The sequence below is a fragment of the Talaromyces proteolyticus genome (assembly GCF_021365285.1).
Source record: "Talaromyces proteolyticus strain PMI_201 chromosome Unknown BGW36scaffold_17, whole genome shotgun sequence".
NCBI lineage: Eukaryota > Fungi > Ascomycota > Eurotiomycetes > Eurotiales > Trichocomaceae > Talaromyces > Talaromyces proteolyticus.
In genome coordinates this window covers 246,421-272,494 of record NW_025764293.1, presented here as the reverse complement: position 1 = coordinate 272,494, position 26,074 = coordinate 246,421, and the positions used below count along the sequence as shown (strand labels likewise).

The following is a 26,074-nucleotide window of genomic DNA, read 5'->3' as shown; positions in this document are numbered from 1 at the left end:
AGAAGAGTTAAGTTATCGTAAAAAGGAAATGTTTATGTTGCCGCCTGCAGAAGGATCATGACAAAATCCGGTTTTTCGGGTTAGTGCGTTTCAATTGCACTCTGGACAGTCTCGTGTACATCAACCCGATTCATCAGACAATCATCAAAAACGTCAACTGTTCAATTAAAACCATCTTAAATTGCAACTGTCTAACAGAGTCCATTCCAGTGTACATCGCATCATCATCGCCATGTCTTCCCTGCATCCACTGGAATTCCACGCCCCCGGATGGCACGACGAGGGTCGAACGCCCGTCGTAGACGGCAAGTACTACGACCGCGCGACCGGCAAGGTGCACCTTGCGTCTGATGGCGATCATCAGGAGTACATGGGCCCACCCTCTGTTGACATCATCGTCAAGAGCCAGCATGTGGACACCGTTCACTGCACGTACCGCGCGGCGCGGGCGTTCCCCATGGAGGCTCTCTTGTGTCACATCATGAAAGTGGTTGGGGAAAGGAAGCTGGAGGTTGATTCTGTCATCGCGACACCATATGCAATTCGAATTATCCTGTCGCATGAGCTGACGCCGGACAAGTTTACCGAGATTGCCTCTGAGATGGTGAATGGGATTTGGAACAAAACAGAGTGACGTGACAACAAACGGTGCTGCGAAAGAGCTCAACGATGAAGCCGAACACAAGCAACAAAATTGAGTATGACAATTTTAGGAGCACTTCATTAGACATTCTCACGAGACATACTCTTGTGGCCGTGTTTACCCATAATATTATTGCGCTTTAGGCAATTCCACATACAGGCCCGCGTTCTACGAGAAGAATTCTAAACCAATATCCTAAGAGAATACATAAAACTGTAGTTTGCAACTGTTGCATCGTCAATAATCGAAAACTTCAGTAAGTTGCAATTGTTCACAGTCACCTAGAAGTGCTTAAGATGACCATATCCTATGAATGCGTCTTATTGAAGAGCTGATGTTAGCACATCAGATCCTTGATGTTCTTTGTTTAATGCACGATAATCAATTTGCTCATCGGAATTTGAAAACTAAATGTCTGTCAATTCCGCCCAAATCTTTAAGAAAGTCTCCTCTAACCTTGCATTTAACAATCTAGAATATTCTTTTGAAATCATGTCCACCGTATGAGTGGTGGGTTAAGATAGCAGACTTTGGCATCAGCAAGCGCATTGAAGATGTTGAGGAATGTCAACAACTTTAAAAGGCACCCTCGGGTACATAGCCCCAGAACTTTGTGGGTTTACTGAACGAGACAATCCCTATGTCTGATACTAAACCCAGTCGCCACGACGTTGAGCGTCGGGCTACACTCCCAACTGCACGTTGGAGAATGGGGCAGTAGGCAAATAGTCAACTAAGTGAGAAGATGTTAGCCCCAGCACCGACACGGCTAACTCCACGTGTTGAGCACCATAGCGAACAACTTGACATCATCCGGAAAATACCTTAGCAGAGATTCGGATTCAGGCATGACATAAATATCACACAGGTCACTGGAATAGCGATGGGATATTAGAAAGGCAGCAACAGTTTATCTCGGTAGTCTCGAATCTGCTGTGATGTATTGGACTTACTCGGAGTCTATGGTCATCGGCTGGTGCGGTCCCACCAATCATGAACCAGAAGCACGAATTAGGCCATCCAACGCCACCACCAATTTTTAGGAGGCATACTGAAGAGCTTGAATCTTTCTCCCTCAAGCAGTAATTGGCTCGGAAATAAACACCCTCTCCACCATGGGCCCAACCTAGCTTTACAGTTGACACACGGATCCGTCCGCAATTCAAAATTGTCGAATATACTATAAAAGTGATTTGACATCACATGATGCACAAAATTCTCGTAGGTTCATGTATATTACCTCCTTCATGGTTGAACCGCTTATTGCACAGAATGGAGTATAGCCGTAATGATGAACATATTGATTATAAACGTCAATAGTATACAAAAATGGATCAGTCATCACACGCGTCATGCATTTGCATTTATTCGCGTGTACAGTCTGCATGCGGCATGTCTACCATAAAACATGTCGCTTGACAAGATTTATACCTAGGATGAAATACGGTAGCAGTTGGCGTGCAAGTCACCCTCCCATTGGTTATAACTTGTTTTCGGCGCCGGTAAAGTCAGCTTCACTTCTATTTACGTCGCTCCAAGTCACCATGGTAAAACCACGGCTTTAGACAAAATATAACCAAAGGTTCTATACAAAGTTAAAGTAGTCTAGTCCCTATTCTTTTTAAGAATATTTAATGGCTTTATTTACTGATTGGTTGGGAGCTATCCTATATGCGGAATTATTGTAATGTGTTGAGTTATCATATACGAAGATAGGAGAGCAGATTCAAATTTTACATCATCGTGAATACAACTTTCCTGAGGTCATTATGTGTCACCAGTTCTATATTTCTATCCCTATACTCCTAGGTTCAAAGACATAAATAATGCTGTTTCTGAGACAAGAATTAATCAAATCTCTGAAGACTATCCAAGTCTACTGACGGCTATAATATTGTTCTCATTTAGACAACTCATTATGAAGTATTTAGTGCTCTCTCTTGCAGCTCTCGTGATACCGTCTTTGAGCTATCCGAGTTGCTATAGGATGCCTTATCTCTCACGGCCAGCCCATCCTCTCGATGCTGGTGAAATTCCTATATTCAATGTCGCTTCGTTCGGCGTCAATGTGGACGAAGAACCACAGGGGAATCAGTACTACATTCCACCCGGACAACATATTTCAGTTGCAGGTGCGCAAGAGGCGGATATCAAATTTAACGAGGAGACAGAAGTGAGCTATGTTTCTGGTAATGACGGCACATTCAACTATGTTATCAATCCGATTGGAGAGAATCCCCAGTTATGTATACACGTTTCACCTAATGGATGTGGTTCTCTGAACTGGTGTCCTGGAGATCCTCCAACACCCCCAGTGACATGTAATGATGGTACTGAGCTTTATGTAACATTGTATCCTCCTCAGTAAGTCTCTTGGAACCAATTCCTAGATTATTTTGATTTTGAGCATACTAGGTCATCCGTGAGAAAAGCCATATATAGAAACCCACATTACTAAGGAGGTGTGTCTCCTAAGGTTACAGAGTGTCGGTAATGACTTACCATTAGCATTTTAACATGCTGGCGCTCCGATATCTTGGGCCGGTATATCCAACATATCACCGGCAATTTGTCTCTCTAGTATTGTTTGCTATTCTTCTGCTTAGTTGTTAATGCAGTAATGCATCAGGCTATCCTATAAGTACCACTATCCAAGTTACAAGAAAAATAGGTTATCTACTCCCATTAAAAGGATGCAGTAATCCTCTTTATATAATTTAAATAATTTATATGAAAAAAACCATAAAAGTTATTTAGATATGTAAAATTAACTATTATTGATATGCCAACGATAGTTTGACGAGATTACTTGGCAATGTGTATGTATGTATTCAATTCTCTGATAACTAAGTCCGGGTCGTCTTACGGCGAGGAGAAACCCAATTTTCTGCCAGGAAAAGGCTGGGAGGGTATACTCTTAATTTCATACCACACAAGTCCTTGCTTTACTGAATCGCATAGGAGTTCGTCTTCCACTTTCAAATATGACTTAGCTTTGCATGAAAAATGTGACGCAAGGCAATCTATAAGCAATAGACTCGAGGAAGAGTCCGTGTCCGCGTGTGTACTACTCCTAGAGACGCTGCTAGAATTGCTTATTGACAGTCCGGAAAAATCTGGTTTATTTTAGGAGGTTCTACGGTAGAGCAGGTGAATAGAGAAGAGTGAAAGGAATAACGATGTAGAGACCTACATCTGCAGGGCAAGTATTATGGGAAGGAACTATATAGATCTGTAGATTTAAGGCTAAGTATGGCCGCAAGACCAGTCCCAAACCATGCTAAGCACCTCAGGGAAGCTAGTACGAGCTCCGTAGGTATAGAGCCAAGGGGGCATAACGGCGCATCTTACCCAGGGCAGGATGCGCTCCACTTTTATCCTATCATGGCTTCGTTCAACTCGTAATAAAGCGCCGAGGAAAACTATAGTTTGCAACTATTGCATCGTCAATAATAGGAAACTTCAGTAAGTTACAATTGTTCACAGTCACTTAGAAGTGCTTAAGATGACATCCTAGGAATGCGTCTTATTGAAGAGCCGATTGAGAGTACTTATCAATACCTGATAAGCAGCGCTGATAGTGGCGCTGACGTAAGCAGCGGTTAATGCCCCGGAATTTCGGGGTAGGATATCACACTCGCATTGAACTGCTCCACAAACGGGTTGATTGAGTGACCAGGCTATGTAAGACAGGCTGTGACAATAACCCTCGAATTCCAACCTGATGCCCGGGGGTATTCTTGCACCGAGCCCGGGTGCGGGAAGACGTTCCTTCGAGCGGAGCATCTCTCGCGACACCGGCTGAATCGTATGTATCGTCGTCATCTTAGATTCACTCGTGGATATAGATAGTATAGATGTGACTGATATTCGATTGCAGACCAACCAAAGCAGATATTCCAATGTGCCTCATGCCCAAAACGCTTCGTCCGCAAGGACCTGCTAAGACGCCATGAGCGGCGCCATGAAAAGGGCATGTGGTTCCGCAATTCCGGCGGCTTTGTGGCTTCGAATGCGAGTCCGATGCAGGGCTCCTCCGAGGCGCAAGCTCAACGAATGTTGGAATCGGCTGCCATGTTCACCGAGCGTGAGCAAGAGGAAGACGTCCGGATGTCTGAATCAGCCACGCCTGATGTGAAGCTGATGCAGTATGAAGATGAAGATGACGATGAGGACGACGAGGAAGAGTCTGAAGAAAGGCCTGACCAAGCGCCTGTTGTTTATGACCATGCTGCGCACATTGACCAGATGGGATTTCAGAACCAGAACCTTGATGCTACCAGCCATAGCAACGATATGTTCCCTCCATTCCATGAAGACCAGGTGACTTCGCTTTTCTTTGACCCGTCCATAACGATACCTGATCCAGCCCTGGATTTTGAATGGTTGTTCGACAACCTATCAGCCGATCTCAACTCTGCCGGAAGTGCGGGAATTCCCTCAGTAGTTTCGCCTCAAAGTAGCACTTCTATACCTGGAATATCACCGCTGACATTTGGAGTCCCGTCTCCTGGGCACATTCGAAAATCGATATCGTCCCAATCTTCCAGCTCTTCGCCGTGGGCTGAAGTTCGCGCCAATCTATTGAAAGCGCTGAACAGTCTGGCTCCAGATATTCTCATGTCTTCTTTCTTTTACCCTAATAATTTGGCCGGCTTCTGGGATCTCTATTTCGAAAACTACCACCCGCATTTTCCTATTCTGCATAAACCGACTCTAGATCCGGTCAGTGCGTCACCGTTATTAGTGGCTGCCATAGTCACGCTCGGGTCAACGCTGTCGGGCGACGGTGGGCATTTCGATGTTGCCAATAAGATACATGATTCTCTACGTTATATTATCTTTGGTGTACGTTTGACCTGTTTCATTAATGCAAGACACGGCACTGACTATGAAGACCCCTGATTTCGACCCTCCTGCGTCGCTATGGTGTGTGCAGACTCTCTTGATTATCCAAGCCCACGAGAAGATGTTTTCCACGAGAAAGCACCACCAGCTTGCACATATCTTTCACGGCGCCATCATCACGCTCATGAAACGCGGAGTGGCGTATCAACATGCAAACCTCGCGCCAGGCTCAACAGCCACTGAGCGATCATGGTACCAATGGGTTGAAATGCAAGCCTCGAACCGAACTGCCTTTTTTGGCTTTGTCATGGATGCGCAGCACACCTTCATGTTCGGACACACGTGTATTTTGTCTGTTCACGATGTACGTCTACCGCTACCATGTGCAGACGTCCTATGGGACTGTAGCAACCCTGAAGAATGGGACCGCATGATGCGCAAGACTCCCGAGTCACCGGGCTTCCTTCCTATCTTGAAACGCTTACTAGCACGCACGCCAATCCCCCCACACTGCAGCGCATTCTCACGACTTATTCTGTTGCATGGGCTATTCAGCGTCACGGCCCATTTAAAAGCCCGAGACTCGGTGACATTAGGCGTTGGACGGTCATCAACCGCCAATTCACCACGACCAGACGCTATTGATACATGGAAGGAAACAGTCGAGCGGGCAATGGACACATGGTCATTTTCACTGGTTTCCCGCAGCTCGTCGCTAGCCTTGGAAGCATCGCGACCGCTCCATCGAATGGCCTATGTAGCCATCTACACGGACATCAACGACATCCACATCCTTGCTGGTGCCCCGTCACTTCTCGGCAGCCTACTGTCAACAAACGACCGACTCCGCGCGACAGCACGCGTGCGCGCCTGGAGCCAAAGACAAGAGTCAAAAAAGGCTCTCTACCACTGTCTGCTATTAATCCAAGAGACAATATTCACCGGCCAGCTGTATAAAGCTAGTGGAGACAATATCGCACTACGGCCCTGGTCGAATTACCACGCGGCATTGATCCTGTGGGCATACGGAACCATGGCCCGCGAGAAACACCCGCTCGAGGGCAAGCGAGTGTCCTACAGCGCTGAAGATTATCTCGTCCGTATGCTCATGTTGCTGAAGAACGACGCGGATGATGTTGATGCGGTGGCCCAAGAGACGTCTGAGCTGCTGCAGGCGGTGCGTGAGAGTCTTGAAGGGTGTCGCTGGGAGCTGCTACAAGAAGCATACGAGACATTAGGGAAGTTGATAGGGAATGACACCAAATAAGAAATAACTGTCTTAAATAACCATTCATTACTTTTATTAGATAAACTTTAGTTTTATCACCAGCATTCACTGTTCGCCTGCTTCTGTACATGTATGCTAGTGCCCTTAGATCTTGGCTGAAGTTTTCTGCTCTTCAATGGGCCTGAAAGTAATTAGTCAAGTCCTGATACTGAAAGCCCACAAACCTTACACACCTACAGTACAGCAATGCATTCAATCTCAACATCCGTACCGAGAGGGAGTTGCTTAACAGCGACACATCTATCCTGATCATCAGCACCCAAAAACCACTCCTCTAACCAAAAACACGAAATACTTACGTCCGACAGGGCTTGACATCACCCCAATAAGTGGTATATACCGAATTCATCGCCTCGAAATTCTTCATATCGTCCAGGAAGACATTCACCTTGACGACCTTGTCGATGTTCGTGCCAGCGCCTTCGAGCACCGCAGTGAGGTTTTTGATGCATTGGTGCTACCCCAGCTTAGCTCTACTCATGGCTGCCACGGAATGGAATTGGAATTTTTTAAAAAAAGTGAGGAAGAAGACTTACTGTGCGTGCCTTCACGTCGCCTTCAATCAACTTCCCCGTTACTGGGTCAATTGCGACGGCGCCGGAGCAGTAAACCACGCCATTGGCGATGATAGCCTGCGAGTAAATCCCCGGAAGGGGCTTGGGGGCTTTATCAGTGAGGACGGCGGTTTTGGTGGCCATTGTGTGCAGAATCTGTATTTTGAAAGTGAAGTGAAAGAATAAAAGAGGAAGAAGAGAAAGAGAAGAATTGATGGATGGTTTGTTTATTAAGCAGTTACCTGCCTGCAGCTCCACTGTAAGACTAGTTACGCAGCTAACAATACCGAATAGGGTAGCCCCTCTATCCCAAAACAGTCAACGGTACCGAGAACATGTTGTAAAGTTAACCTAGGTTAGGTGATTATTGATTAGTGATTGGTAATTCAGACAGCTCTGCCCCTCGATAGATACATGTACTGCCCCTCATTAGCACATGTGTTTCATGTTTGTGTATCATTGGATACAGAAGAAAGCAAGGGACTACATATGTGAGCGGGGTGGTTATCACATCCCACATCCCACGTTCCTCATTATTACATAATTATGTAGTGTTGCGCGGGAGTGGTCTGTTGACAACGGCCTGCTGATCTAATCTCAGGTTGTCTTGTAGAAAGAGGTACATTATTCTGTGAGTATGTTTATATATTATATATTGCTATTATATCATGGCATTTGATATTTGTTAAAACCAACATCTGAACTGTACATGAATGCACGTGGAAAGTCTGCTGTACCATAAGCCGTTATCACCCCACATTCCGCATTCGGCATCCCGCGCAACAAGCGGGTTCGCTGCTTATTGAGGGGCTGCTTCCAATAGCAATGCCTCTCTTTGACGTTGCAGTACAATTGTGCGAGATGGTGCAGCCAGGAACAAATGCCGAGCAGGCGGGGAATGATGAATAGGTGCCATTCATTACATTATCAAGTCATGAATATGGGAGATTGCGTCTTATTAGCTTGGTTTACACAACATTCGGTTTTGTTGTTTAAATACGAGTCCACTCGCTCTTCTCGCCGATCAGGTCAAATGTTATAATAATCTTGGTTTCTTCTGCATCGACTGGCGCCGGTTTGCATACGACCACCAACCGGGTCGTGGAAAATATATATATACATATATATACATATATACATTACATAGACTGGAAGAAAAGGCATAAAATAGCAATGGCTTCACCTCAACCCCCCTACCCTCTCCACCCCTCCGTCGCAGCGCGCGTCCACCCCGAATACGCAGCCTTCTACAACAAATACATCATCGACAAACAACAAGTGCACCTCCAACCAGTCTCAGCCTCACGCGTAGGCGGCGTGATCATCCCCGGGGGTGGTCCCTTGTTGCCCGTTGGCAAAACAGAAGACCATCTTATCCCGCGCACCGAAACTGGCGGCACTGACCCCGTTCCTGTACGAGTCTTCACGCCTGCTGGCACGCCTCCGCAGCAAGGATGGGGTGTGTTTTTGTATTTCCACGGCGGGGGCTGGGTGCTTGGGAATATTGATACGGAGAATACGGTTTGTACGAACATTTGCAATAGGGCTGGGGTGGTGGTTGTTAGTGTTGATTATCGGTATGCTTACCTCTTACCTCGTTGTTGATAAGTGATGGTTGGAGCTGATAAAAAAAAAAAAGGCTGGCACCCGAGAATCCCTTCCCTGCGGCAGTCCATGATTGCTGGGAGGCGCTGCTATGGCTGCACACGCCATCCACAATATCGCTCCTGAACATCAACACGCGGGCGCTCTCGATCAGCGGTAGCTCGGCCGGGGGCAACCTGGCAGCAACACTAACGCACAAAGCGGTCCTCGAGAAGGCGTCTCTAATCCACATAAGCAAACAAATCCTGATCGTCCCCGTGACTGACAACACAGCGACTGTCGCGTCAAACTGGTCGTGGAAGGAATTCGAATTCACGCCGGCGCTGCCCGCCCCGAAAATGCTGTGGTACCGAAATCACTACCTCCCCGACAGCACAGAGTGGACGAATCCAGAGGCCTCGCCGTTGTTGTATTCGAATGAAGACGGGCATTGGAGGGACTTGCCCCCCGCGGTGGTGATTGTCGGAGAGTTGGATGTGTTGAGGGGCGAAGGCGAGGCGTATGCGAAGAAGTTGCAGGAGAATGGGGTGAAGGCGGAGCTGCATGTGATGAAGGGCATGCCACATCCGTTCTTGGCTATGGATGGCGTTTTGCAGGCCGGTAAGGATGCGATTACGTACATTGTTGAGGGGGTGAAGAGTATAAATTAGTGGGAGGGGTGGGTTGTATTTGTACATAGGATAGTATATGTATGAAGATTACTGGAGTGTGGATAGACTGAAAGAGGATAAATAGACTGAAGAAGTGACATCTTTGTGCAGGCAAGCCTCGTCTACATTCAACCCTAAGTACATGATATCAAGCTATAGATTCCATTAGTTACAAGAAATCTTAAAACAAAAGGCAAAAAAGAGCAAAGAGCTTAAGCTTGTCAAAAGTGGAGGTATAACAAATGAGAAGTCAAGAAGTAAATGGCAGAAAGCTCAGGAAGCACAACAACAGGCGCCATAGATGCATAACTGATATGGACGTAGACAGAAGCGAAGTTGCGTAATCATGAGCAATGCATGATGAGTGCGTGAGTGTGAGTGAGTGTGAGTGAGTGGCCGTGGGATGAAGAGTTAGGTCATGTTCTCTCGTGTTCTGTATTGGTTTCGCCATGATTCTGCAGTCGAGGGTGGCGGCGGTAGCGGACCCGACGGCGGAGGCGCTGCTCCCATAGGGAGAGTCGCCGTGTGCAGGCCGCCTTGATGTGTGGAGCTCAAAGTTCGGGGAAACTGTGGTCTTGATGGTGCGTCGATTGCAGAACGAGGCTCCCCAGTATAACTGCGAAGGGGGCGAGTTCTCTCGCGGGAATCTTCTCCTTCTAATGACAAATGTTCAAGGGATAGGAACGGCGCTTGTCTGGTGGAACTGAGAGGATGAGCACTGTGATTGGCACTATGTAGTGAAGGCTGATAGTTCTTTGCTGAAGGAATATCATTTCTGACGGGAATTTCCCCAAATGTGGTAGTGGCATGCGTGGCGTGTGTTGAAGTGGGAGTGGCATGCGAGGTGGCTTGTGTTGATGTAAAAGTGCGCGGTGTTTCTCGAGATGCTGGATCTGGGGATGTACTTCGAGACGAAGGGGTGGCTTTCAGAGATGCTGGAGCGGGTGGCTCCAGATAAGAATGACGGTCCTGGGTTTGCATCATCTTGCGAGCCCACTTTTGGAGATCGACTGGAGTTCGCTTGGCCGCTTGCAGAAAGGCGTCCTTGTCCTGTACTCTGTTAGTTGACTGTCGTTGATAGAGAATGTCATGATAGAGGAGAATCATACGTATAACTCCCTCGGAGTAGGTCGCTCATCGGACTTTTTCAGCAGAGACTTGGCTATAAAATCATGTAGTATTGGAGGGAAAGCGTCGCTTTTGGGTAGTTTTGGTGCCGGCTCATGCACGATCTGCTGTAGCAAATCTAGAATGCCCATTGGACCTGCGCTGGCTCGGTCTCCTGCAGCGGAATCGGTCGAGTCGAAAGGGAACCGCCCGACTGCCAGCTCCATAACCGTCAAGCCAACACTCCAGACGTCAGATCGCACTGTATATGCGCCGCCCTGGATACGTTCCGGTGCCATGTATGTGGATGTGCCAACAAACGTGTCGGCAACCGAATTAACAGTCTCGGTAGCCACGCCAAAATCGCATAGCTTGATGTTTCCGCGAGAGTTGACTAAGACATTTGACGGTTTGATGTCACGGTGCATGATGCGGTGGTTTTCATAGAGATAAACCAGTCCGGCAAGAATAGATTCTGTGATTTTTCCCAAGACGTCGATTCGAACTGGTCCAAACTCTTTGGAGATGCGGTCAAGCGAGCTGCCACAGTCAGTTTTCCGCTGATTCCTACACAAGCGCCATGATCATGGTTTAATATTATCATACCCGCAGTCCATATATTCCATGCACAGCACAATATCGCGTGATTCATTTTGAAAGGCACCGTAAAATGTGACAATATACGGGGAATTGCAATCGTGGCCGACTTGTAATTCTCGGACAATCTGCTTTCGAACGTTTTCCTTCGCATCCACTCGGATGATCTGTAATTTTGATCAGAGAAAGCCGAAACAAAGGCGACGACAGCCTACCTTCCGAGCCATGACCACTTTTGTCGTGGCATGCATGACCTTTGCGACGGTCCCGCCATTTCCTGCACCGACCTCCTTCAGCGTTACCAAGTCCTCACTGCGTAGATCGAGCTTGAATTCGAGACCGATTTCGAGCGTGTCCGAGCGATTGCTGTCGGTGTTTCCAAGAGCTCCGGGGATTTGAGCATCGGGTTCTGACGGCTTGGAGGTGGCTTTGGGAGCGGCATTGAGAGCAAGTCCCTTCACATTCTTGCGTTTCATAGTGCGAGGTTTGAATTGGTCGGCCATGGCGACTGCGGAGCTGCTCAGCAGCGTAACAGCGAGAGAATGTGAGCAGGGAGAATAAGAGTATGAAGGTATCGAGCGTAGCTATAAGAAATAAAAATAGGGGTCGGCGTGAGTCAGGATTGGAGAATCCGAGCAAGAGCTTCTATCTTCTGACTCCTGCGGGGAACACGGGCGACTGTGGTCTTTGCGCTTCGGGCGGACACAACGACCGGGCAGTCACTGTTCCGGATGGATGAGCGTACAGGAAAGTCGATTAATAGTAGGGCATGACAGATAGCAACCGACAAGTTGCGACCGGCTGGATGAGAAGAACGAGACAGACGAGGCCCAGGAGTCGCTGGAGGTGATGGGATGGAGCAGGTGCAGCGGGGCCAATCAGCGCGGGGGCTGGTTGCGCCGAATCACCAGGGGCGTCAATAGGGGCTAATAGTATTGTGCGCTGTCGCTGGTGGCGTGGATAATATTAAATGATATTCATATTCACTATGCAATCATGTTCAATAACAGGCACAGATGATGACAATACTACGGTAGTACGTGATCTGAACAGCAGTGGAGCGATTCTAGTCGGGCAGAATTCTGTACCTGAAACCCGACGGCCAGGAGAAGGTGGAGCACGTCTCACCACGGTATTAGTATTATTGAGGATTATAGCTGATATGCAGGATATGATAGTGTTGATATGGACTATTCTTATTTAATATTGTTGTAGCGCCCTATCGAGATAATACGTCGCTGTTTGCGGTGGATGGTTAGCTTTGTCAATAGTCTAGTGATCTATTGATAGAAACACGCCTCAATAGACACATGCAAATGATGCAAACGAGACACAATAAGCAGATTAAGCCTTATTGGTTGATGTCATCTCGAGAAGTCACGTGAGAGGAACCGGCACGTGATCTGGACTTGGCACCTGCGCCACCCCTCGTCTCCTGCGGCTGGTGCTCCAGCCACCGTCGCGCCTTTTTGTTCCGGGCGCAGCTCGAAGCATCAATTGATCCTTCCCGACAGCTGTTTCCTCTTTGTGCACCATCCCGTCACCAGCGCTCTTGTGTTGCTTGTCAGGGTGTGTGGTCTCTGGACCTCTTAATCTTCAATCAATCAATCACCCTCACCATACTCGATAAGCTGCCACCATGAGTACCAACGACTTGATCGAAGGCGAGGCCATGTTGGACGACGAGGAGAACGACGAGGAGTTTGATGACGAGACCGGAGAGCCTCTGCATGGGCCTTCGACCGGAAAGGGCGTCTCGTATAATGACTCTAGCGAAGAGGATGATGAGGAAGAAGAAGATGAGGAGGCTGCTCGAGCGGTATGCTAGCATCTGCCTTCACAACGATAACAACTGACTCTGGCAGGTTCGGGAAGGATTCATTGTCGACGAAGACGAGGAAATAGAAGAACGCGCAGAACGTCGCCGAGAACGAAAAAAGCGTCGACGGGAAGAGCGTGAGCGTGACGATGTCCACCTTGACCAGGAAGATCTGGATCTCCTCGCGGAGCAGAACCCAGACTTTCAACCGCAGACCACAGAGGTAGGTATCTTCACTTCTACATCCCTTCCACTTATCTAATGGAATCCCAGTCCAAGTTCAAACGCCTGAAGCGAGGCCACAAGGCAGATCGACCCACAGATGTCTTCAAGTGGGATGAAGAGGAAGAGGCCGACTACGATAGGACCGGATACCGTCGTCGCGAGGACGAAATGGAAGGCTTTATCGAAGAAGACGAGTTCTCGGACGAAGAACGCCAGCGCATGGAGGACGACGAAGAAATTGCGCGTCCTGTACGAAAGGGCATTTCCGGTCTGGCCATCACAGAAGCTACGGGGCTTGATGAGAACGCCCTTGAAGATATGCGTGCTGCTTTCGGCGACGGTACGGATTATCTCTTCGCGCTCGAGATGGAAGAAGATGAGGAGGAACAACAAGTGGAAGAGGAAAAACGTCTGGACTTGAAGGATGTTTTCGAGCCGACTCTGCTTGCCGAGAAGATGTTAACAGAGGAGGATAACGAGATTCGTTTTACTGATGAGCCGGAACGTCATCAAATTGCACGCAAACCGTACAAAGGTCTCGTTCTCACCGATGACGAATTCCGCGAGGAAGCCGTTTGGATATCCAACCTGATGCTGTTAAGAAAGCAGCACATCATCGAGGATAATCTACAGGAACCATTCCAACGCGCAGTCGCTAAAGTGCTGGAATTCATGGTGACCGATGATTTTGAGGTCCCGTTCATCTTTCAACACCGCAAGGACTACCTTATTCACGCCGCCAAGGTTCCTTCATCGCCAGACGCAGCTAATCCTAATGCCCCGGAATTTGTCGTCAGGGCACAAAAGTTATTGAACATGAACGACCTTTGGGATATTTTCGAGCATGACCTCAAATTCCGCGCCTATATCGACAAGCGACATACATTACAAAGGACATACAAAAAACTCCAGGAGATGAGTATTCAAGATGAAATCGTTGATGAAATGCTGTTTGCTGCGACTACTATGGAGGAGCTACAAGATATCCAAGAATATATGCACTTCCAGTACGGTGCTCAGATCAAAGATATTTCCCTCGTTTCAGACGAAACACAGGAAGCAGACGGCGAAGCCAATGGCCAGTCGAACGGTCAAACGACGCAACGTCGAAAAGCAGGTGCTAACACTCTTTTCGAGAGAATCCGAAAGAGTAACGTTTATCACCTTGTGCGTGCCTTTGGTATCTCTGCAGATGCATTTGCGCAAGCTGCTTCGCAAAATCGACGTGGACAATACGCAGAGGACCCTGAAAAGCTGCCAGAAGAGACCGCCGATGAAACTCTGGACACTGACTATTCAAATGCCACAAGCGCTCTTCGAGCGGCAAAAGCTATGTTCGTTGAAGAATTAGTAATGAATCCTCGAATGCGCAAAGTTATTCGTGAGCAATGTTACATTAATGGTGTTGTTGATTGCTATCGGACAGAGAAGGGTTTGCGGCGGATTGATGAGCAGCATCCGTACTACGAGTTTAAATATTTACGCGACCAACAACTCACAGACATTGCGCGACGCCCAGAACTCTTCCTAAGCATGTTGAAAGCCGAGGAAGAAGGCTTGGTTAATGTGAAGGTGACCTTCCAGAATTTTGAAAGGTACCGACAGAGCCTTTATAGTCATATTGAATCAGACAGTCAGAGCGACATTGCTGACGCCTGGAACCGAGAGCGACGCGAGGTTCTTGACACAGCGCTTGGAAGGCTGCTGAAATTGTTAACCCGAAGTGTCAAGGAAAACATTCGACAGAACTGCGAGAACAATGTCGCTAAAGATCTTCGTGAAGTCTTCTCGAACAAATTGGACCAAGCCCCCTACAAGCCTAAAGGCATGGTACTTGGCACAGTGCCTCGAGTGCTTGCGTTTTCAAATGGCGACGCCCCTGTTAACGGTGATCATTTTATTCATTGGGTATGGGTCGAAGAAGAAGGACGGCCGCAGGAACATGGAAAACTGGCGAAGTTGCAAATTGGCGATCCAGAACGCGGTGTTCCAGACGGTGAGGATGTTGCTGCATTCCTCGGATTGGTACGCCGTCGTGTGCCAGATGTTATCGCGGTCTCAGGCCGATCTCCCGAGACTCGAAAGCTCTACAAACTACTTTCTGATATCATTGACCGTAAAGATCTTCGCACTGCGCCGTATACTGTAGGCGAAGGTAAAGAGTCAAAAGAAGTCACTGATAAGTTAGAGGTCGTCATGGTGAACGACGAAACAGCTCAGCTGTATGCCCACAGCCCACGGGCCGCCGCCGATTTCCCCGTCAAGTCAGATTGGCTTACCTCTTATTGCTGTGGCATAGCGCGATACCTACAGAATCCCTTGAAGGAATATGCTTCCCTTGGTAAAGATTTGGTCTCTATTCAGTTCACCCCTGGTCAGCGTTATCTTGCCGAGGATTCTGTTATGAAGCAGCTGGAAAGTGCGTTGGTCGACATGGTCAATCTCTGTGGCGTTGACATCAATGACGCTGTTAACGATACAGGGACACAAAATCTTCTGCAGTATGTCTGTGGCCTGGGACCCCGAAAGGCCTCGCATCTGGTCAAGATTGTCAATATGAATGGCGGAATTGTCAATAATCGTGTCGAATTGCTTGGTGTTGAAGCGCAATATCCAGCGATGGGAGTTAAGGTGTGGAATAACTGCGCTAGTTTCCTCTACCTTGACTGGGAGAATGTCGAGACCGATGCTGATCCCTTGGATAATACTCGTGTGCATCCCGAAGACTATGATATCGCCCGCAAGATGGCTGCGGATGCACTCGAGCTTGACGAGGAGGATATCAAAGCAGAAACAGATGAATCCGGCCCCGGTGCGATCGTTCGGAAACTTCTCAAAGAGGATCTTCAGGATCGTGTAAATGACTTAATCCTTGAAGAATACGCAGAGCAGCTGGAGAAAAACCTCAATCAACGCAAGCGAGCGACATTGGAAACAATCCGAGCCGAATTACAACAGCCTTACGAAGAACTGCGAAAGCAGTTTGTCTTCCCCAGTACAGATGAGATTTTCACCATGCTGACTGGTGAAACTAACGAAACGTTGGCAGACGGCATGATTGTATCCATGTCTATCAAGCGGATCACGCCAGACCACATTGAGGGTAAACTTGACTGCGGTGTCGAGGTTCTTGTACCCGAGTCAGATATCACAGATCGACATGATATTCCACCAAAGTCTCTCTTCCAAATTCACCAGTCGGTTCAGGGTAAGATTCTATACTTGAACAAGAAGACCTTCACTTGTAATATGAGTCTGCGGGAGGATAAAGTTAGCAGAGGCTACCAGCGACCCATCGAGCGTCCGCGTGGTGAATGGGACGATGTACAAGAACAAGAAGATCGAGACCTGTTGCAGGAAAAGACTAAAACGGAGAGTCGATTCGTTCGTGTTATCAAGCACCCTCTTTTTAGAGCGTACAATTCAAAGCAAGCAGAAGAGTACCTGGGTGGACAGAACCGCGGCGATTGCGTTATTAGGCCGTCATCCAAAGGTCCCGATCATCTCACAATCACTTGGAAAGTTTCCGATGGTGTGTACCAACATATTGATGTTCTTGAATTGGACAAAGAAAATGAATATGCCGTTGGTCGCATTCTGAAGATTGGCGGGAAATACACGTACAGCGATTTGGACGAGTTGATTGTTAGCCATGTACAGACGATGGCCAGGAAGGTAGACGAAATGATGGCACATGAGAAGTACCAAAATGGTACAAAAGCCGACACCGGTATGTCCTATATAATTTCCGCAGACGATTCGTACTAATGAATGAACAGAGAAATGGCTCACAACCTACACCATGGCCAACCCCAAGCGCTCCGTCTACGCATTCTGCATCAACCCCAAATACCCAGGGTACTTTTTCCTCTGCTTCAAAGCCGGGCAGAACGCCGCTCTTCAGAGCTGGAATGTCAAGGTCATTCCCCAAGGCTACGAACTCCAGCGCAACCCGTATCCTGATATGCGTGCTTTGTGCAATGGCTTCAAGCTGCTGTTTACAAATATGCAAGTCGGCCGGGTTGGTCAGGGACGGAGATGAACCTTATCCTTTATACTTTATACATTTTGGAATCTTCGGGAATTTGCATAGGCGATCTTCTTCTTTGATGATCCTATCATACTGTATTCTTATCTCTTTTTTCTTCCCCTCCTGATACTGGAGCGAATATAGTTAGTGAATAAATCAAATACCATGTTTAATCGTCAACGACAACGATCCAGATGTCAGAATCTGTCGAATGTTTCTATGTAGGACACTATTTCCGGTCAGTAATGTAGTAAGGTCTTACTGGCTGTGCCAAGCCAATGCATGTATGCGCCTCACATCTTGAATAAAAGCAGCGGGGCTTGTTCCACAGAACAACAAGTGAAATGATTACACGATTAGTTATTTAGGTAAGTACGACCACGTGATACTACTGTATGACAGAGAAAAGAACGTAAATAGCCGATATTTCTTCCAGCCTGTATCTAAGTAGGTACCTAAGTAGCCTGACTCTTCCAGTATCGGTATGGATATCAACATTCGAGAGTTCGACTGCCTCGGCAAACATACCCTCACGCTGCCGTCAAGACAGCCACCGCTGACCTTCTTTAAACTCCCTCGCCGGGTCCGCGACTGCATATACAATTTCTATTTCTTGCTTGCAGTCATTCACTAACCCCGAGAATCCCCATTTCGCCACCACAGTCGCATCCCCCTCGACCTACTACCCTCTCATCCAACTCCTCTTCACAACGCGGCAAATACACAACGAAACGTCCGAAATCCTATACAAAAACTACATCCAGCACATAAGCTTTGAACCTTCATCCCCACGAACTGCGGATTCCCTAATAACAAGTCTAGCGGCTCGCCACCCCTGCTAGGTCAGAATAAGCGCGTAGGCGAACCCACTCACGGCCGGCTTGAGTGTTGCCGTGGGGTATCGGTATCGGAATCTTGGGGTAGATGATTTGGGTTGTTTTCTGTGTGATGAGTATCTAGAGCCTGGGCTGTTGGGGTGTGATATGGCGGATACGCATTTGGTAGGGAGTAGGGAGGAGGTGGGTGGAGAGGTATTGTTTCTTTGTGGGTTGGGTTGGCGTTTGAGGGTTTTGGTTTTGAAAACTGACGATATTGATGAGGGTTTGGTTTTGGTTGGGGATTTGGGCGGGATGAGTTGTTCGTGTGGTGATAGGCCACCGAAGCTGATGATCGGTATGAAGAAGATTGAGTAGGAGTATGTCGATTGATTTCGATTCAGATGCTGACAACATAGGTTACTTTATAGTGATGTGGAAAGGCTCCAACACACTCACCAACTTAGTCAAACCAATTTATCGAAGATTATATTCAAATCGGTATCACCGATTTTATTGATCTCATTTCTATGCTGATACAATCTCTCTACCATACATATGTAAAGTGGCTTTAATTATAGAAGTAAATACGATATCTGACTCATATCCCAACAGTTTTTATACATCATTACAACACCGCCGCACCGAGGCCAGCCACAACGGCACCAACACCAACCGCTCTATTCAACACCTTAACAGCGACAGCAGCACCAGTCGAAACAGGATGACTACTTTGCGGAGTAACTGCCGAAGAAGCCGAAACTGCTGACTGGGAGCTTGCAGGACCGACAGACGAACTCAACGCCGGCGCGGGTGTGGTCACCGTAGGCAATCCTGTAATCGTCTCCATGCCCGTCGCAGAAGTTGCCGTCGTTGCTGCCGCCGTGACTGATGCAGAAGTAGAAATAGAAATAGAAGCAACAGCGGTACTCTGCCCCGCCACCGTCGTACCAGATAGAAATATCGACGACTCAGACGACGCTGCCGCAGCCGTCACTGGCACAGCATTAGGCCCATAGCCAGGCAGATACGAAGGCGAGTAAGTCGCTGTCCCAGTATACAAGGGACAACCAGGGACGCTGTATTTCGGTGGCGCACGTCCGCCGCCGCAGTCAAGAAAGTCGCACAATTCGCCGGTTCCAGGGACATACCAGACCAGACTGGGGCCGGCGATGGAGCTGGTGCAGCCGACGAGGTCGGTGCGGGCGAGGACGGTGGTGGTGAGGGTGAGGGTGGCGACGGCGACAGCGACGGTTTTAAAGTTGGTATGCATTTTGATGATATTAACGAGTGGTATGTGGTACGTAAAGTATCAATCGATGGTGGTTAAGGAAAGACTGATTGGATGTGTAACGAGTGACGTGTTTGAATGAGGAATTGGAATGGAGCAGGATTAATATTAATACAAAAACGCGTTGATATGTGGTTAGATATTATTATTCCTTTAAATAGTCACTACCACGGGCAATTTTTCAGGAGGTCCGATGTTGGGCTGGACCAGCCGGTTTATGTCTACCTAGTGCGAACAGAGACTAATGCGCGTGCGAGTACATATGTAGGGAGAGCCACAATATTATTTTTACTAATTAGTAATATTAATAACAATATGATGGTAGTTAGACAAACCTTGAGGCTCAATTCCCCACCAATCAGAAACCTTCTAAGAAACCTTTCTAAGCTGTGTTGAGAGCCTCCCTTCCCAATCAGGAAAGTCACCGCACGCCAAGGAGCCAGTGGCGCATGGCTGCTGACAATTTGTATTCTCGTTACAGTTTTATTATAATAGAATATTAAGGATGTTTGAAAGATACAAACCTTACGACTTACCGGTATAATTTTTATCAAAACTAGGAGGAAAATAAGCTATTTGTAAATTGTGTAGCGTGATCTTGATGACTAAAAGGGGTGAGTTAATAATATTCTTAGATTGATAAATTCTGTGTATCATATAGTAATATGAACTATTGAGTATTCATAGAACAATTTCCACAGTATCAACTTTAAGTAAAGTAATGAGCCTTACAATGAAACCTTACTAGAAAAAACATTCTAACATCTACATCCACTCAGGAACCTGTATCTCACCATACATTAGTCTCTCAATAGACACCCTTTTAGGCAAATTCGATATGCAGGTCTAGATGACTAGGTTCTGGATTAAATGAAGCGCTCTAAGTAAGAATCTCTACGTTTTGGAATTTTTTAAACATGCTATCTACTACTCGGCTTTTGATATCTTGCTTGGACTTAGACATATGACTGCACTCCAATATCAATTACTTCGAGATTGCTATTTCCTATCTTACTCCATCTAATCTATAACTAGCTTTATGTAGCTGGTATCATTGTATCAAATAAGACCGCATGCATCTTGCATGAAATCTAGTAGATGCTTATCTAAGCTTTAAATTTTAACCGTGGTGTTATTTTTAGATTATATTAATTCTCACTTTAATGAAATTGCCGCTGATAAAGACGTATAAAATAGCAGATGGATTTAAAATTAAGTCTGTGGATGCTAATAATATTGATAGTGATATAATCTATGTGTATAAAAGGGGTGTGATTTAGTATTATAAGCGTACTAAGAGGTCTAAGATAACTGCTAAGACAATGGATATAGATCTTATTAATGTGTATAATAGAGTAATTATACATGTACATATATCCAGACTAGACAATACGTGCTGGTTTTATCTAGAATTCGCCCATGAGGCCCGGGATAAGTTCGTTTCACTTTTGCAACCACACAGTCTCTCCTCTCATGAAAAAAATCCACTCCTAACCAGTTGAAGCAAGGGAAATTAGTTCATCTTGTTCTTGATATTAGTGTAGTTAGATTGGGGATAGCTCAACAGATTAAGAGTCTGATCAAGATTGCCGACACTGTTGGCAACGGTGGCAATGATGCTCTCAGGCCCGGTCTTGTCGCCGCTAAGTTCCCAGTACATGGCACCTCCTATACCTTTTTCAAGCATGTACTGGGCTTTCAGTAAGGCAATGTTAGGAGTGTCGAAACTGGTCAAAGTACCGCCATTGGTGGAATCGTAGCTGTAGCTGGCAATCACATCGGCCATCTCGGTGATGTTTGCGTTCGGCCCGCCCAGGACATTGTAGTTGATCCCTTGCCCGTTTGAACCGACACCACCAAATGGCAGACCGAGTCCACTTGTGTTCGTAAAGGATCGCCCATACAGAGGCATACCGAAGTTTATCTTCTTGGCAGCAACACCCTGACTAAGGTAATATGAGATAGCACCGTCAGTGTGGCCTGGAGTACTGTTATTGTTGCTCTGCGACGGATACACGTTGGCATGATCGCCAGTGTAGTTAGACCAAGAGCCAGCGTAATCATACGCCATGATGTTCCACATGTCAAGATATTGGTCCATTCCTGTAATATTCAAGGCCTCGTAGTTGGCGGGGCCAGCAGGGGCTGCAACACTTAATAAAAGATGTGTACCATGCGCATACTGAGCTGAGTAGGTGTCCAGGGTGGTCCTGAGTTCTTCAAGAAGCAAGACCATAGCCTGGGCATGTTCTGGATCGGAGGGGTACTATTTTGATGTTATATATTTTTGTTCAACAAACAAATATTGAGTAAGAATGGTTACTTACCTCCCAGTCAATATCAATACCATCAAAACCAAGATTCTGAATCAATAGAAGAGCAGACTGTGCAAAAGTTTGTCTTCCTTGAGCAGTCAAGGTGAAGTTTTCAAACTTTGAAGCCCAGCTATATCCACCGATAGAGAATATTGTCTTAAGATTACGGTTTTGCTGCTTGAGAAGATACAGTTGCTTCACATTGCCAGCAACAGAGCTAGTATCACTTTGATTATCACCAGGATAAGGATACTGCAAATCAGCCCAGGCGTCAGAGACACTAACTGATCCAGTATTTGCATCAAGATCGGCAAAGCAATAGACAAGATGAGTAAGCGTCGAGGCGGTTATATTAGTGACGAAATAGGAAGTGTTGTAGATATCCTGGTCAATAATGATAACGACTTAGTTGTGGGAAGAGTTTTCAGTGTTTTCCAAGAATGAGATCTTACCCAATCCGCATAATAAGCTACACTTCGGAATCCAGAAGCGGTGGCAGTAGGAACCACAGCTCTGGACACCGTTCTGCTGGGGACCGCAGAACTAGGGACTGGAGAACTAGGGACTGGAGAACGAGGGACTGGAGAACTAGAGACTGCAGCACTGGAGATCGCAGTGGTACCGGCTACACCAGATCTCTTTTGTCCCAGCGGAACGGTCGCCGTGTTTCCTAGTAAACTCAGACCCAGAATAGTAATAGCAGATGTCAACTTCATGATGATTCTCTAGTTCCACGTCGCGTTAAAGAGAGTAGAGTGATGTGATGATATATAATGTGAGGGTTAATCTGAATGAATGGCTATCATCAAGATGCTAAAAGAATGACTTTGATAACAAAGTAAGAAAAGAATGGAAAAGTGAAGGTGAAAAATGAAATACTGATGCTGCTCTGAATCAAGAAAATATTACAGAAATCGGGGATGATACCTCCCTTTTATTTTAATAGCATCTACCATCTTTCCACGATCTTATAGCATTGACTCAAGGTTATCACCTTGGATTTGGGGGCACATTTCTGTGTTAATTCAACGTCACATTTGAACTCTGAATGGTCCTTTGAGATGCAGTCAAGGATATGTCGGAAAAGCTACTGTTTCATAGTCTCATGGATTTGAAGATATGAACTCCGAAAGAAGAGCCGTTAATCCACCGATACTACAAATACAATTTCACATCCATTTTGGCCCCAAAACCAATCATGCTCGGGTAACAAATGACTCGATATACATCGCCAGGCGAATAGATGGATCTTACCGATGGTGGTAGTCAATGTGAGGTTTCCTGATATCTCCACTAAGAGGGAAGATACAGACGCATCTCCTTAATCTAGTTTACATCCCGAGAGTAGACATGCATTGTAACTATGTGGCTGGCCTGGTAAAAATGCTGACCTTTCCTTAGTCGGAACTACAGTGGTGGGGTGCAAAGTATTTACGTCCCCCACCTCACAATTTGCCCACGCGTTCAACGGAAACCCCTGTTTCTGTTATCACTTCTGTAACCCTAAAATGCAGTCCCTCCATGTTCGGGCCGAACACTCGCCCCCATCGGTTGTTATTGTTTAATTAGAATGGGATAAAATTGGTTTCACATATTGAGGTACTTTTGTTATGTTGGTGGAGAGCAAGAAATTTGTGAGAGAGCATCTCTTTATAAGGCCAAAAATGCCCAGCACTCATGCTGCATGCTGCAAGGTAACGGGTGATTCATAGAGCAGATGCATAGTAGAGGAACAGTACCAGCCAGGTCAACAACCTCACAGCAAGTTAGAAAATCGTGGACTTGAGACCGGCTACGATAATTCCAAACCTCTCAATCTTGACCTCCAGCTGGATTCCAAACCTTCTCATCTCCACAATGCTCCGTTTAAGACTTTCAGGTTTCATTTTACTCTCTATCACGGCTCTGGTAGCCGCTAGGTACGTGTCAACACGAAATGCTCTCTGCGCTGAAGACATGTTACTGATTATGGTACCTTAGTGGCGTCATGCCCGTGCCAACTGCCTCTATAACACCATCACCTACGCTCCCGTCTCGGGAGCTTGATGCTCGCCAAACCCTGTCATTTACTACCACGGCAGTGACTGTGGATGGCTGGACAAAAATCTCTGGAAGCTGTTCTGGTACCGGCACAGTTGCATTACAACCTTTTGTAACGGAGGTACCTCTTATCACGACCAGCAATTCAGCACTGAATGCATACTTAACTTATTGTCCCTACTACGTCACAGTCGTCACCTCGCTGCCACCATATCCGTACGTCTGACATCTGCCGATGTCTTCGTTTTTCTGCTAACACAACAATATTAGATATACGTCTACCGCTCCGAACTCAGCCGTAATTGCCTACCAAAGTACAGTGAAGGCCCCAGGTCAGACACCGTCCTGGAATGGCACCGGCCCATCTTCAACCGTTCATGGGGGCAAATCTCTTACCATGGAGATCCATCCTACTGCTTTCCAGAATGTCGGCACACTGACAGGTAGCGATTTATTCACTTCTGTATCAAGTGCTCTGGTGAGCGGGTGCGGGACAGTTGCGGAAGGCGCTACATTAACAACTTGTAGCACAGTACCACAAATAACCAACATTGCATACACTGAGGCGGAACCCTTACTATTTGAAGAAGCATGGTTTCATAACGACGGAGTGCTCTCTTTTGATGTTCCATGGATGTTGGTCACCGATCAAAATGTTCTCACAGCTCTTATCAACGCTGTAGCGGGCGCAATGTCCGCCAGCACACTCATCTCGAACAACACAACCCCGGTAAACCACAACTGCTATGTCCCCAGCGACCCTTCTGATCATTCAGACAAAGAGTGCTATACCACCAATATGACAAACGCCGCCGACATGGTGCAGGCAATCTATACAGATCATACTCAAGGCCAGGATCTCACCCAAAATCTGGGTGTGGTCATGACTTTCTCTAGCGCATCAGACAACTCCTATATTTGTAATGCTGCGGGATTATACGGAAATGCCCTTTACTATATCGGCGCCCTGTCCGGGATCCTGGCTGAAGTGCCAGGGTTTGAGTGGATAGCAGCAATTGGTGGCTTGGTTACAGCCCTCAAGGATGCCGGAACACCGGCAGCGCAGGCGCTCGGTATGACTTGCGCTATTGCAGCGGATATTCACTAACGCTACTTGAACACGATGAGCCTTGGATGGCTAGAGGAAGCAGTTGAGAACGTTTTCACCTTGGCCTTTTACCCAAAAAATTTTCACATTCTGATCGAATTGTACTCACTTTGTTTGACGGCTGCAACGACGTTGACCGTAGGATTGGAGCTGGAGTTGCATGCATAGATTACCTTTCTTCTCCCCATGCTTAGTATTCTCATTAATGGTCATTTATAATGTAGATTCATATCTACTTTCCACGATTAATCGACTTTAAGATGTCCATTTATGTATGAATTGAATCCTTTTATCAGGACTAGCGTGAAGAAACATAGGAAATAACAGCTTCATATGATATGGTCTCAATTTCAACGGTAAGATTGCCACTGGGTGTGTATATACGCAGGGGGATCCTTCTTCTTTGTTGTTCGCGGGAATTTCTAATAGACAAGCTTCAACAAAGAACTATAGTTCAAGTTGGGGGTGGATCGCTAATAATGGGACTAAATGAAGGAGGGTGTCGCTCAAGCTCCTATGCAGGGTGCAGTCTCGCCGATGTAAACCCAGCCTACTACATCCACAATGTCCAATAGAAACCCTGCGCCTGATACTCACTAGACATAGCCCCTTGTTGTGTCTATTAACGCTCACAATTTTGAAACAAAGGTTCCTTAGTGAGTACTCGGTAAACGCCCACTATTGTGGCTGTGACTCAAACCTGCAAGCTTTCACGTCGGCGACTACATCAGCAAATCAGATTTGGTCCACGTTTGACGCTGGTGATGTTAATAGTGCCCGATGGTTACACATAAATATCTCCGCTATTTACCCCTATTGATCCCTCCTGTTAGAACGAATTCATAGGCCACCACTACTACTAGTGTTAGACCTCGGCCTCGACGTCTTTGTTCTTATAAAAATAGCAGCTAAGTATACATTAATCGCATGATAATTATATAAACCTGTACGCTTCCTTGCCAGTCCTGACTAATATATTACACGCAAACCAACACATATTTTCATATCAACATAGACCTCTAAGTGGAGTTATTTTGATGAATATATCTCTACCACCGCAACTATCTAACCATTTTATTTCTACTGGAAGATATTATTTTTTTGGCTACGCTTATCATTGCCGACGGCAAGCTTGCAAT

At 46.6% G+C, this 26,074-nt stretch overlaps 9 protein-coding genes across 9 annotated transcripts; 5 read left to right on the top strand and 4 right to left on the bottom strand.

Moving 5' to 3' along the window:
* Positions 1-232: 232 nt before the first annotated feature.
* Positions 233-634, top strand: BGW36DRAFT_309720 (uncharacterized protein; the record flags this gene model as incomplete). Its single annotated transcript, XM_046212430.1, has 1 exon — positions 233-634. One exon carries the CDS (start codon positions 233-235, stop codon positions 632-634), a length of 402 nt encoding a protein of 133 aa, XP_046065249.1.
* A 1,927-nt stretch (positions 635-2,561) lies between these two features.
* Positions 2,562-3,011, top strand: BGW36DRAFT_309487 (uncharacterized protein; the record flags this gene model as incomplete). The annotated part of the gene is made up of 1 exon (XM_046212408.1): positions 2,562-3,011. The coding sequence occupies one exon, from the start codon at positions 2,562-2,564 to the stop codon at positions 3,009-3,011; it is 450 nt and encodes a 149-aa protein (XP_046065248.1).
* Positions 3,012-4,162: 1,151 nt separating this feature from the next.
* Positions 4,163-6,758, top strand: BGW36DRAFT_402280 (putative krueppel c2h2-type zinc finger protein; the record flags this gene model as incomplete). The annotated part of the gene is made up of 4 exons (XM_046218848.1): positions 4,163-4,234; positions 4,337-4,451; positions 4,524-5,491; positions 5,541-6,758. 4 exons carry the CDS (start codon positions 4,163-4,165, stop codon positions 6,756-6,758), a joined length of 2,373 nt encoding a protein of 790 aa, XP_046065247.1.
* A 194-nt stretch (positions 6,759-6,952) lies between these two features.
* BGW36DRAFT_402279 (putative L-PSP endoribonuclease family protein Brt1) lies at positions 6,953-7,477 on the bottom strand (the record flags this gene model as incomplete). The annotated part of the gene is made up of 3 exons (XM_046218847.1): positions 6,953-7,019; positions 7,079-7,236; positions 7,316-7,477. The coding sequence occupies 3 exons, from the start codon at positions 7,475-7,477 to the stop codon at positions 6,953-6,955; spliced, it is 387 nt and encodes a 128-aa protein (XP_046065246.1).
* A 702-nt stretch (positions 7,478-8,179) lies between these two features.
* On the top strand, positions 8,180-9,665 carry BGW36DRAFT_331228 (Alpha/Beta hydrolase protein). The gene is made up of 2 exons (XM_046212830.1): positions 8,180-8,910; positions 8,973-9,665. The coding sequence occupies exons 1-2, from the start codon at positions 8,507-8,509 to the stop codon at positions 9,586-9,588; spliced, it is 1,020 nt and encodes a 339-aa protein (XP_046065245.1). The 5' UTR covers positions 8,180-8,506; the 3' UTR covers positions 9,589-9,665.
* Positions 9,666-9,999: 334 nt separating this feature from the next.
* On the bottom strand, positions 10,000-11,795 carry BGW36DRAFT_309308 (MAP kinase; the record flags this gene model as incomplete). Its single annotated transcript, XM_046212396.1, has 4 exons — positions 10,000-10,638; positions 10,698-11,235; positions 11,302-11,459; positions 11,508-11,795. 4 exons carry the CDS (start codon positions 11,793-11,795, stop codon positions 10,000-10,002), a joined length of 1,623 nt encoding a protein of 540 aa, XP_046065244.1.
* A 1,136-nt stretch (positions 11,796-12,931) lies between these two features.
* On the top strand, positions 12,932-17,378 carry BGW36DRAFT_434064 (putative transcription elongation factor SPT6; the record flags this gene model as incomplete). The annotated part of the gene is made up of 4 exons (XM_046221365.1): positions 12,932-13,111; positions 13,158-13,334; positions 13,385-17,066; positions 17,116-17,378. The coding sequence occupies 4 exons, from the start codon at positions 12,932-12,934 to the stop codon at positions 17,376-17,378; spliced, it is 4,302 nt and encodes a 1,433-aa protein (XP_046065243.1).
* A 1,292-nt stretch (positions 17,379-18,670) lies between these two features.
* Positions 18,671-19,692, bottom strand: BGW36DRAFT_392144 (uncharacterized protein). The gene has a single exon (XM_046217663.1). It carries the CDS (start codon positions 19,452-19,454, stop codon positions 18,810-18,812), a length of 645 nt encoding a protein of 214 aa, XP_046065242.1. The 5' UTR covers positions 19,455-19,692; the 3' UTR covers positions 18,671-18,809.
* Positions 19,693-20,854: 1,162 nt separating this feature from the next.
* On the bottom strand, positions 20,855-22,503 carry BGW36DRAFT_466811 (glycoside hydrolase superfamily; the record flags this gene model as incomplete). The annotated part of the gene is made up of 3 exons (XM_046222360.1): positions 20,855-21,738; positions 21,800-22,171; positions 22,240-22,503. The coding sequence occupies 3 exons, from the start codon at positions 22,501-22,503 to the stop codon at positions 20,986-20,988; spliced, it is 1,389 nt and encodes a 462-aa protein (XP_046065241.1). The 3' UTR covers positions 20,855-20,985.
* Between the last annotated feature and the right edge of the window lie 3,571 nt (positions 22,504-26,074).